The 12,562-nt window shown below is 36.4% G+C and overlaps 1 protein-coding gene across 3 annotated transcripts in view; it reads left to right on the forward strand.

Annotated features, from left to right (window-relative positions):
• Positions 1 to 12,562, forward strand: part of LOC115213886 (protein arginine N-methyltransferase 1) — a 42,802-nt gene that overhangs the window by 12,376 nt on the left and 17,864 nt on the right. The window contains exon 1 of one of the 3 annotated variants that reach the window (XM_029782853.2): positions 6,706 to 6,885. The exons of the other annotated variants lie outside the window; for them this stretch is intronic. Within the exon in view, the coding sequence (XP_029638713.1) occupies positions 6,862 to 6,885 (24 nt within the window). The 5' untranslated portion in view covers positions 6,706 to 6,861. Of the gene's footprint in view, positions 1 to 6,705; positions 6,886 to 12,562 lie in introns of those variants that run through there. 3 annotated transcript variants of the gene reach the window in all.

The following is a 12,562-nucleotide window of genomic DNA, read 5'->3' on the forward strand; positions in this document are numbered from 1 at the left end:
CCATTGTAGTACTTAGGTTGCTACTATACTTAATAGTAAACTGGTTTGATATACAGAGAAAGCTAGCATAATGTAATGAAGTCTTCTCTGTAACATAACTGCAATAGTGTTCCCCTAATGATTTGTTGTGGTTTAGCATCCAACTGAATTTGGAACATCTAATAATGTGGCTTCAAACAAAACATGATGGTGAAAAGTACATAGGGAGCTAATGATATATAATTTCTCATGTATTTGTAGACCATGCATTTCTGCTCCATCACTGGTGATAGAAGCAACACCCAAATGTTGAGCCAGCTCCTGGGTCAGCCTCAATTCAACAAGCTTATTTCATATCATTTTTAGGTAGTAGGGCAGAATTGAAAGAATATTTGACCTGTGGTTCTTGTAACTATGTATATATTTCTTCATTGTTTTAAACCATTGCAGTTTGATACAGAATGAAGAGTGAAAATGAAGCCAATGAGGCTTAATATTTGGGTGAGGGGAGTAGCTCTAAGTGTATGCTCTGTTGCAGATAGACCTCTTCCACCAATGACCAGCATAAAGAAACTGGATATATATCGAAAACAGTTGTGGGATAGACATTGAGATTATTGTTGGGGCAGGGATGAAGTCTTGGATTATATTATCTTGTTTGGTTGAGGAAGATTTGGGTGTAATTTCTACCAGCTCATGCAAACATAGAGACACTGCCTTGTCTCTTAGCACAGCAACCATTGAAACAAAGGACTTCTATGCTGGAGCATTGTCCTAATGAAATAAGCCCCTTTCATCAGTTTTCCTGGATGTTTGGTCTTCATAGCCTTTGGCAATTATCTCAGTAAGTTGGCATAGTATGCCATTGATGGTGTAGCTTTTTTGAAGATAGTCAATAAACACTGCCTTTTACATCCCTAAAAAATTTAGGCCATCATCTTCCCTGCAGTTGAAACAAATTTGGCCCTTTTTTTAGCAGGTGAGGAGGGGTGTTTTTACATCATGGATTGCTTCTTTGTCTCTGGCTCAAAGTGATGAAGTAAAATCTCATCATGGGTTCGGAAACATTTAAGGAAACCAGCTGGGTCTGCCTGAAACAATGTCAGATCTTCCTGTGATGTGATCAGATGTCAGAAAACATGTCACATCACCCACCAGGCAGAAACCTTCGTAATGCCAAGTTTATTGTGCAGAATATTATCAACTCTCTCATGAGATATGCTAATAACATTAACTATTTGAGTTATAGTCAATTGCCTGTCGTCCATCACCATGTGGTGAACAAAAATATTTTTGACGTCCAGATCTTGAGTCATCTTCAAGACTCTTTGTTCCCTTCCTAAATTCAGCGGCTAAATTTTGTACTGTTGATAAGCTGGAGTGTTATCCCCTAATGTAGCAAGCATGAATGTCTTTGGAGACTAAACCCTTTTTCTGCTGCTACTTGATTGCACGAAGATGCCAAATTTTGTCCATTTTCAAGAGAATTCACTACTAGTTACTTTTGAAGTCTTTTTTTTTTTGAACAGTGAGATGTCAGTTTACTTGAAAATAAACAATGCCCTTATTAATAATAAGAGTTGAAATTAATGTATGTAAGATCGTACAGCTCTAGTCTCACTCCTTCATAGTCACCCTCTGAACTTTTCAACCCACCCTCATGTCTGTGTGTGTATTATCATCATCTTTTACTTATTTCATTCATTGGACTGTGGTACCATCTTCAATTTTTTAAAGCCTGGTACTTATTCTGTATCTTGGCCAAACTGCTAAGTAAAGAGGACATCAACTAAGTACTACTGTTTGTCAAGTAGTGATTAGTGACACACACACACACACGCGCGTGCGCACACAGGTGTGTGAGTATGTGTGTACAAGCAACAAGCTTCTTTCAGTTTCCGTCTACCATATCCACTCACAAGGTTCTGGTAAGCCCAAGGCTATAGCAGAAAACACCTATAGTGCCAGGCAGTGAGATTGGACTCAAAACCATGTGGTTGGGGAGCAAATTTTTATCACATAGCCAAGCTTGCACCTAAGTGTGTGTGTGCCTATTTTTACAGCCACCCATATTTGTAAATACATGTCTGTGCACATATTTATATTCTTGCCAAATCTATAAGTAATATAAACAAATTACCTTGTCCTTATTGAATGAAAAATATCTTTTCACCATTCACTATTACTCACTCACACACTTCATCATTTAATGTCCACTTTCCATGTTGGCATGGCCTGGATGGCCTGACAGGAGCTTGCCTGCTTTGGCATGGTTTCTACAGCTGGATACCCTTCTTAACGCCACTCAGCTTAGAGAAGGTACTCAGTGGTTTTTTTTTATGTGGCGCACACATCTATTTACTTACATATGCAGCTTTATATTTTATGCCACTAAAGTTATCTCTACGGATTAGCAGAACTGAAAGTTACGACGTTGACTTCTCTAAATTCAGCTGCCCACTTTTGCAATGTTAATAAAGCTGGAGCATTATCCCCTAATGTAGCAACCATGTCAGCATGAATGTCTTTGGGGGCTAAATTCTTTTTCTGCTGGTACTTGATAAAAGACCACAATGCCAAATTTTGTCAATTTCCAAGAGAAATCGCTATTAGTTAGTTTTGAAGTCGTCTCTCAACAGTGAGGTGTTAGTTTACCTGGAAGTAAATAATGCATTTTTTAATAAGAATCGAAATTAATGTGTGCAAGATTTCACATCTCTGGCATCTCTCCTTCGATGGTTTTCGATGGAATATGTATCAAAATGTTTAAAGATACGCTTTAGAAACTCATTATGGAAGCTGTAAATTTTGAAAACCTCATATTCCTTTACTACTTTAATCAGTTCATATTGTAAAAAATGCATAGAGCAATATGATACAATATGTACAGGGGTTATCTATATTAGTCTTTTTATTAGTATAATAGTTTATTAGCTTTTTTTTTATTATTTATATATGTTGGGGCAGGCCTTTTCTGAGCTCTCGAACCATTGTTTGAAAGATCACGTTTTTTTTTTGGGGGGGGGGGGGTTACATCCTGAAGATTTTGTAATTGTGTTTATTTGTACATCCCTTGTCATAAAAGTTTTTCTTCTACCAGTCAATCAATGCAGCTTCTGTGCAGTTTGAAGAAACCATGCGGTAACGAGCTGATAGCCCGACCAGGGTTTGTCTAGCACCACGGTGTCCATTTTGCATGATTTCTATAACCTTTTGTTTTAAAACATTTTTATTCTCTCGCTTGCATCAGTCATTGGACAGCGACCATATTGATGCACCGCCTTGAAAGGTTGTTTTAGTGGTTCAAAGTCAGGTAACTTATTCCCTCTTGGTTTGTTTTACCGAACCTCTACGTCACGAGAACGTAAACAAATTGCTTACATGCAGTGACAAACACGCAGACACGACGGGTTTCCGTTTACCAAATTCACTAGGAAGGCATTGGCCTGTCTGGGGCTATAGAAGATACTAGCCCAAGGTACTGCGCAGTGGGGTAGAATCCGAAATAAGTCACGTCCATTTTCTTTCAACCAAATGAAATATTTTAAGACCTTTTGTTTAAAAAGCTTGAAAAGTAATCAGCTCTATATAACCATTAATTTTTAAATATTTTTTATAACCTAGTTATTTTCGATGCAATTGAATGTGTAAAATAGTCTTGTTTTCTTAAACTAGCTTTATATGTCATCTCTGACCGAACAGAAGTGCGGTTACATTCCGAATAATTGGTTATCTAGACATACATTGTTCAGTATGTTCTTCACGTTTTAAGACTGCAATGTGTGATTTGTTGGTTATCACCCAGCAATTTTTAACCGGTCGAACAGCCATATAGAAGGGGTATTTCTTAACCCCTTAGCTTGCCCTTAAACGCCCATGCTTGTTTTCAGAGTTTAGTCTGTCCTTGTTTCATTACGATCTGAATAATATTAAGCTTTCCTTTCGCAAATCCCAAGTTACTCTGGTGGTAGGGGGGTAGGGGTGACATGCCCATTTTTGATGCATGGGCATCAAGGAAATATGTTCTGTCTATAAAACATGCTATACACAGAATAGGTAAAGGTTTTACTGATAGGTATCATTTCTCCTCTTCCTCGACGAAATGAAATTTGGTTTGGTGTTGGAATTGGGTTTCGTTATTCTTCAGTAAGATAATTTTCTTGTTTTCTTGACGGGTTTAGAATTAAACATTTTGGTTCAGTCTATCCAGAAATAAACATTTGAAAACTGTTTCAAATTGGCAAAGATTGTAAATAAAATACAGATGTTATACAAATTTCGATGTTGGAATCTGTTGAAATAAAGGTTTTCGTGGTACTATTTAAGAAGAGTGGTCCCGGTGCGCGCACTCGCATACTTGCGCATCCGCGTTAGCTAGTCGTGACTAGTTGATCCTTTGTGTTTTTGTTTTTACTTTGTTTAAAAAAAAAAATTATTTACTTTGTATAAAAAAAATTGGCATAGTTTCGGTTGTAGTAGCACAGATTTCCGTCGATTTCCGTAAAAAACTTTTATTTTTTTACATAAGTAATGAGAGCGAAAGAGACTAAGAGGAAGCGATTTTACGACGAGAAGGTTTCACTTTGAAATCGGCTGTGTGCGTTTGATGGGGTGTGGGAGACAGACAGTATGTTGTGTAAGTGAAGTGCTTCTGTTAGTGTGTGCGAAGAGACAGAGAGAGTAATGTGTGAAAGAGAGAGATAACTGATTTTTTACTCGGTGTATGTGTATAGTATGTATGCATGTATGTGTGTGTGTGTGTGTATGTATCTATGTATGTGTGTGTGTTTTATGTGGTATGTATGTGTATAGCCCGATTCATCGTAATTTTTTACTCGGTGTATGTCTGCATGTATGTGTGTGTGTGTAAGTACGTGTGTGGTGTGTGTATGTATGTATGTATGTATGTATGTATGGCCGATTCAGTGTTTACATTATTTCGAATTAAAACGAAAGATTACCTTGCGGCCTGTTTATGTAACAGTCTGCTATGTAGAAAATAATGAGGTTGACTCAATGGAATAATGACAGTGATCGAAGATATAGACAAAATTTTTTTTTTTAATCGTTATACATGCCTTGTCGACTGCTACTGTGCAGCCTTAATGTCTCTGTTGATGTGACGATGGTGAAATGGTAAGAAAAAGATGGGAGAGTTATAAAATGAGGAGATATTCTTCTCATGAGAAAAGAGTTGCATTCAAAGGAAAAAAAAAGTTAATAGTCTATAGAGGTGCACAGAAACTGGGTGCAAGCATGCATATATGCATGTGTAAACATTGTGTTGTGCAGCAAAAGGAACGAACAGTACAAAATGTGTAAGGAAAAGTGACAAAATCGATTGGTAATGTTCTGTGTGAAAAGTCTATGCCGGCCATACATACATACATACATACATAAACACACACACATACATAGATACATACACACACACACACACATACATGCATACATACATATACACATACACCGAGTAAAAAATCAGTTATCTCTCTCTTTCACACATTACTCTCTCTGTCTCTTCGCACACACTAACAGAAGCACTTCACTTACACAACATACTGTCTGTCTCCCACACCCCATCAAACGCACACAGGCCGATTTCAAAGTGAAACCTTCTCGTCGTAAAATCGCTTCCTCTTAGTCTCTTTCGCTCTCATTACTTATGTAAAAAAATAAAAGTTTTTTACGGAAATCGACGGAAATCTGATCTACGACATACGAAACATCGCCAAAAAATTTTGTGTTTTATTTACTTTGCTAAGGAGTCGTTATAGGATCGACTAGCTACGCGGATGTGCGAGTGCGCGCACCGGGACCACTCTTCTTAAATCGTACCGGTTTTCGTTATTAATTTCTTGATTTTTAATCGATTAATATTTTTAAAAATGCAAAGACGGGAAAAAGACAAATCTTAGCAGCTGGGTGCGGTGATGGTATTTTGTATCAACAGATGTTCATAAGGAAGGAATCTAAAAAATCATGATGTGTGTTTAGGCGGATATGTAAACCAAATCAAGGCCTGCCGGTGTTATTTCCAAGTTTCGGACTAAATACTTTAGCGGCATTTATTCTTATTGTTTACGTACGGAGTTCAAATGTCAATCAACTTTACTTTTCATCCTTACACGGACCCAGTCAAGTACTGAACCCATGTAATCGAATAACTCCCTAAAAGAAAAAAAAAAGCACAACCCTCCTCCCAAATTTCTGACCTTGTGTCAAAATTTCAAGTTATTTCCAGTCGTAAATTGTTTTCCCTTTGACTTTACAGACGAATAAAATACTTTCATTTTATAAGCACGCGTATTATGAGAATAACTGCCCCTCAAAGTCTTTCATCTTACGAGAAAGGGAGGATGATAGCTTTTTTTTTCTTTCATTCTTTTTAGCATGCCTGTGTTTCACTGAGCTGTCACCTCTCCCTCCGTTTTTGCACAAATATATATTTTTTTGTACTCTTTTCTTTTCCCATCTGGTATTTTGAGGGACAGGTGTTGGGGAACCTCTGCCGAGATACCATAAAACTATTTGAGACAGAAACGTTAACTATTTGCTGCACTGATGCAGAAAAAAATCGACAAATTTCGTAAAGATGAGAAGAAAAAAGTACATCTTTTTTTCTTCTTCTTTTAATTACGTCGCTGTTCTCCATATTCACCGGATGTGGAAATCTGACTAAATACATTTAATTTTTTGCTGCACGTTCCATGACCATTTCCTCCTTTTCCTCGAAGAGCGTGGATCATTGTCCTCAGTTTCGGACGGCACGTGTATAGGAGGTGTCTGTTATGTTAGTGTGTGCATAGGTGTGTGTGTGTGTGTGTATCTCCTGCTCTCTACAATTTAGTCACCTCGAATATCGAAAACGCACAAGCAACGATGGAAAGCCTGAGCTTCATTTTGGTTCGTTGTACTTTTATTTATGTAATTTATGAATCTTTTTAGTACTAATTAATATTCAGGTATGTGTGTGTGTATGTATATATATATATATATATATATATATATACACACACGCACATATTTCTATTGCTATTTGATGGGATGATGTCATCGTAATTTTTTTCCCTTGCATGCAAAATCCAAATCCACAAGGTGTCTCACAAAGCATAATTCGGTTTAGTCTCACTCTTGAGTTTCTTTTTCTTCCGTAAATACGGCCTTACTGGGATTTATATCGGCAATTAGTGTGCGTGTGTCAAGTATCAAATAGATATTTTTGCTGGTAATATTTTTAGTTTCAGATATTAGTTTAGCAGCCGCTGAAATTTTTTTATGCCTCACTCTAGTCAACTTGTTTTGCGGAGGGGATTATTTTTAGTTGTAACCGATTTTTCTGTATCAATTAAGTTTTAATTTTTGGCCGCGAAGGGACGTAATTCAATATTCCTAACGTCCATGCTGAACGTTGTTTTTGCCTTTTCTTTTCAAGCAAAAGAATATTTTTATTCAACAGAATGTAGGATTTTTGGAGGCGATGTGGGACAGGTCGGAATAAAATAATACAAATTATTGTGTGAACGTTCATTACCGAATATTTTCGTTCTATAAATATTGCAGCAAAAACACAGCGGAATTTTCATCAAAGTACACCATATAACCGGCTCTAATTTTTTTTTGCTTCGTTCCACAATTTCTTCGAATTTATATTTGCAACCTACAAAATAACGATTCGGTAGTGGGGAAACCTACAAAATTTCACTAAAAAAAATTCTCCGTATTCAGTTTTGGTGTCTTTTTCCAAAATTTCAAAGTATATTCGAAGTAAGAAAAATATTACGCGACGTGCGTCAAAGGATCTTTCGTTTTGTGTGTGTGTGCATATATATATATATATAATGAGAAAGAGAGAGATGGACACATACACACAAGACGAAAGATCTGACTCACATATAGGAAAGCTTATTTCTTTGTGTGTGTGACGGTGATGGGCATTTTACGTTCAAATTATTAAAAGTGAAAGTAAAAATGAAGCTGATGGCGAGGGTTATCTCTATAATGGCTAATATAGACTTATTGCTAGTCTTGCTGGACGGAGATTAAGAGGCGGCGTTGTTATACCATTTTTGTGTGTTTTTCTTATGCAGAACGACAGTATTTTTCATTATTAGTGCCATCTTAACACAAGCGCACTGTGCAGTTGCCCGTGGGGAGGAAGACACTAGTTAAGGATGCGTGATGGTAATCTACGTGTTATGTGGATGTGTCCAGTTTATAGCTTAGACTGCACATTGTCAAGACAGTCCAGCTCATAATTCATGTGCATTCACACACAATGAAAGAAGCTGACATTTGCCTCAAGCCATACGACTGAAAAATAGTGTTAAATTTTTGACTTTCGGTTAGGAGAATAATTTTGAAATTTTGAAGAAAAAGTTTTTTTATGAATCCTGCTGCGCTTTCATTTTCTTTTTCTTTCAAGCGTACAAGTTAAAAAAATTTTTAATGAGGGACTATGTATTTGGAGTACAAAATAATGATGATAATTATAAGATTGTGGCTGGTTATGTAGAGGGCTTCAATCAGAACAGTGCTACAGTGCCTAAGCAAAATACAGCACAATCAAGCTCTACATAGTCAGCTGGCTTGCTGAAAATAGCTGTTTCATTTCTTTCAAGTCATACTAAAGTCTTTAAAAAGGTTGGATAGATTAAAGTGGTCCAAGATGTACTATATCTGCCGATAAAAATCAGCACAGTGCTGGGTTTTGTTTCCAGTCTAGAACACAGTGTCTTCTGTTAAGTGGTATACCCCCAAGATAATGCCTTCATATTCCACTATTTAATCCCTTTTTGATACCAGCTTGCCTGAGACTGCTTCTGGTTATATGCTACAAGCTTATTGCTTTAAAGTGATTTAAATTGTTTGAAAGAAATGGTACACCACCACTATATAACAACACCAAAGTTCTTTGATAAACAGTGATAGTTCATTTTTCAGAGCATTTATTGAAAAGTATTTCCGTTTGCTGTCAAGCTCTAAGCTTTACGTTATTCCTTCTCAAAACTTTAGATCTATTAGGGGTACTGAAAAGTAATATCATACTTCATTGTTATGACTTGAAATCAACATAAAACATTTCATAAATATCTTTATTCATTCAAAATATAATTGCCATTATTAGTAATAATGATTTCCCACCTTGAAACCTGTTTTCTGATTCCTCAGGCAAAAATAGGGTTTTAGTTGGCCTCAATCTAGCACTATTTTTGATGAGCAGATTCACTTTCCAATTTCAAACTGTATCATCCCATCCCACTTATTTACTACTGATCATTCTTTCTGTGCAACCATTGTGGTGGTGGTGGTGGTGGTGAGGACACAAAGATCACAAGGTTCCTGCTTTTCCTCCCACATAAATAAATTTGAGGTTTCATGCTTATGTGTAAAGACGGTGAAATGAAAATTATTTTTCTTACTAGATCTGAGTGAACACCGGAGATACATCTGGATATTAAATTCAGCTTTGTTGATTGTATGTGGAGTTGATAACTGCTTCTCCACCTATTCACATTGCTCACTCCCATTTTTCCTTATCTGTCTTGAAACTTGAGAAGCCAAGTCACCAGAAGTTATTTCATTTGTGCATTATTATAGGGTTCAGGAGAAGAACTGCTAAAATACTACCTAACTCTTCAATCTTATAAGCATCAAAATCCAGGTATTTTCAGTATCATCTACCCTATATTTGAAAATTATTAAAAAGACAAAAAAGTAAAAATTTCTGGAGTGTGGATGGAACCAAGTGTGCAGGTTGATAGTAACACAATACTATCTGAAATTATAAAATTTTTCCAAGAACATAATTTAATTCTTTTAGAGCTACTTCACAGTAGAAACAGAGGTCTTCTTTCTCTCTCTCTCTTCACATATTTATACACTTACACCCTATGAGTCTCTCTTCTTCATCTGTCAAATGAAAATGTTCACCACTTTCTGAAATCTAGTGACGAATCTCACCACATTCCTACGGTTCTGATTGCTGTGAAGGATGGTTGTGATGCATACAGTGTTATTGGTATTTAATAAAAAGCAGACTTATGATGGCTGTCCAGTCATGACCATCCTAGGTTGACGGCTATCTAGAACTATATTATCTATTTTTCATCCCAATTTTTTTTTGATTAATCATACATTATCTTGTAGCTTCGAAATTTTGATGATGTATATTTTATAATAGCATTGAAGGTTAGGTGTGATAGGCTGGATCTGGCTGGTTAGACCAGATATGGCCAGTTTATATGTTAAAGGGCTATGGTAATAGTTTGAGATTTGGGTGCTATTTTTAGTTTGAGTTATTACAGAGTGACTCTTTTGTTCTTTTGCTTCCGGTAGAAGGATTTCTAGATTGCCATCGTCTTTCCTTTGAATCTTTTAATACTGACCCACTTAAGACCACTCCTGGTCCTGTATTCAAGCTTCCAGTTATAACTCTTTTGTTGAAATACAGCCTGTTTCAGTTAATTTTGAAAATTATGGACTTGGTCAAATATCTTTGTCATTGCTAAGCTTGTGCCTTTTAAATATGAAATTTTGGTGGCAGTTTTTTTTAAAGTTCATTTAAGTGTAGGAAGCGTGTATCAAAGAACCAGAGATGGTGTCAAAAAAGTTTAAAGTGATCTAAATTCAAAACTTCACATGAAAATTTTATGTTCTAAACACTAGCTTAAAAATAAAAATGATTTTATTAATTTCTTCATTTCAAAAAATATTAAAGACTGTTACTTAACAGAAATGTGTTGACTAAAGAGTTAAATATTGTATTTCTGTAATATTGAAACCCCTTCCTATCAAGCTGCATTTTATATTTTTTTCATTTGCGTATCTGATGTTCATATTTTTAGTTTCAGCTACATCTCTTAAGCAAGTTCAAATCTTGCCAATGTTGACTTTCAGCTTTTATCCTTCTGGGAGTTGATTTGAAATCATTGAGAGCTGTGTGGTGACTAAAACAACATTGCAGTCAATCTAAATGTGTTAGGTTTTAGCTACAACCCTTAAAAGTTTGGTTTGAAGTCACCATATGGTTCCTCTGCCATCACACACAGCAATTACACTGGCATAAAAGCCAGTGTGATGAAATCATTAGTTTTAGGAATGGTGTGTCAAAACGAACATTTAAAAGTATTTTATTTCTTATTCAGACCTTATTCTATTTAATTATAATGCAGATGTGACTGCAGTTAAGAAGCTTGGTTCCCAATCATGTGACCTTGGGTTTAGTTTCAGTGTGTGGTACCTTGGATATTTTCTTATATAGTCCTCAGACTGACCAAAGCCTTGTGAGTGGATTTGGTAGAAGGAAACTGAAAGAGGCCTATTGCATATGTCTTTGTGTATACCCTTCCCTTGACATTCCATGATGGTTGTAATTAAGCATCATGGTTTAACATCCATTCTTCATGCTGGCATAGGCTGGGCAGTTTGACAGGAGCTGGCTAGCCGAAGGGCTACCTGGGCTCCATGTCTGTTTTGGCATGGTTTCTACAGCTGGATGCCCTTTCTAACACCAACCACTTAACAGAGCATACTGGGTGCTTTTTATGTGGCCCCAGCACCCATGAGTCCCGGGCTGTGAGGAAGTATTAACTTACTTGGAAACAAATGAGGGTGGTGACAGGAAGGGTATTTCATCTGAAAGTTTTTCCTCTGTTAATTCTGTTTATCTTGTACAGGCATGGAAAAGTAGACATTAAACAATGAGGGAGTCATTGGGAAAATACAGTAAGATGATGAACATCCTCCTATAATCTTGCAATCACATGTATCCTGTTCATTTGGTCAGCTGTCGTTCTTAATTGATTATCATAGGTTGGTTGTTTCTTGTGCAGTGAACTATGTTGGAGACACCACACAACTTCAGTAATGGCATATAAAGTATTAAGCTTTTAGACAATTTGATTGTTATCACTTCACACCTCAGCCCTAGTTAGTTTTCTCCTGTTTTATAAATTTTGCCACAAGAGTCTGCCTTTCCATGTGCAAGACTCATCATGATGATCATTGTCTAATGTCTACTTTTTATGCTTGCATAAAGCAGACAAAATCTGCTGAGGCAGATTTTTTTTTTATGATTGGATACTATTTCTGTTGCTATAGCCCTTTAAACACACAATATAATGACTGAATGTGTTTTCTTGCAAGATTGCAAACAAATATGTCAGTACTTGTATGATAGTGATGCCAAGAGGGAAGGAACGATACACACACATGACAGGATTTTTTACTGTTGGTCTACCAAATTCACTTGTAAAGTTTTGGTCAATCTAGGGTTATGGAAGTAAACAGTCACTCAAGGCACCACACTATATGAGTGAACCTGAAACCACAGGCTTGTGAAGCTGTATCTGCCACAAATAAGGGTATTGTTGATCAAATCAACCTTTAGTACATCTTTAGTGTTTTCAATGCTAGTGTAGGCTACTTGTGAGAGAGCAGTTTGAATGAAAAATATGTAGAATATTTGAGCCGGTTTTGGATTAAATCTACTAAAGATTTGAATTTAAAATGTCACCTACTAATGTAAGTGATGTTAGTAGTATTGTTGTCACTAATTAATATATTTCTCAGTTCTCTTGCC

The sequence above is a fragment of the Octopus sinensis genome, linkage group LG7 (genome assembly GCF_006345805.1).
Source record: "Octopus sinensis linkage group LG7, ASM634580v1, whole genome shotgun sequence".
Lineage (NCBI taxonomy): Eukaryota > Metazoa > Mollusca > Cephalopoda > Octopoda > Octopodidae > Octopus > Octopus sinensis.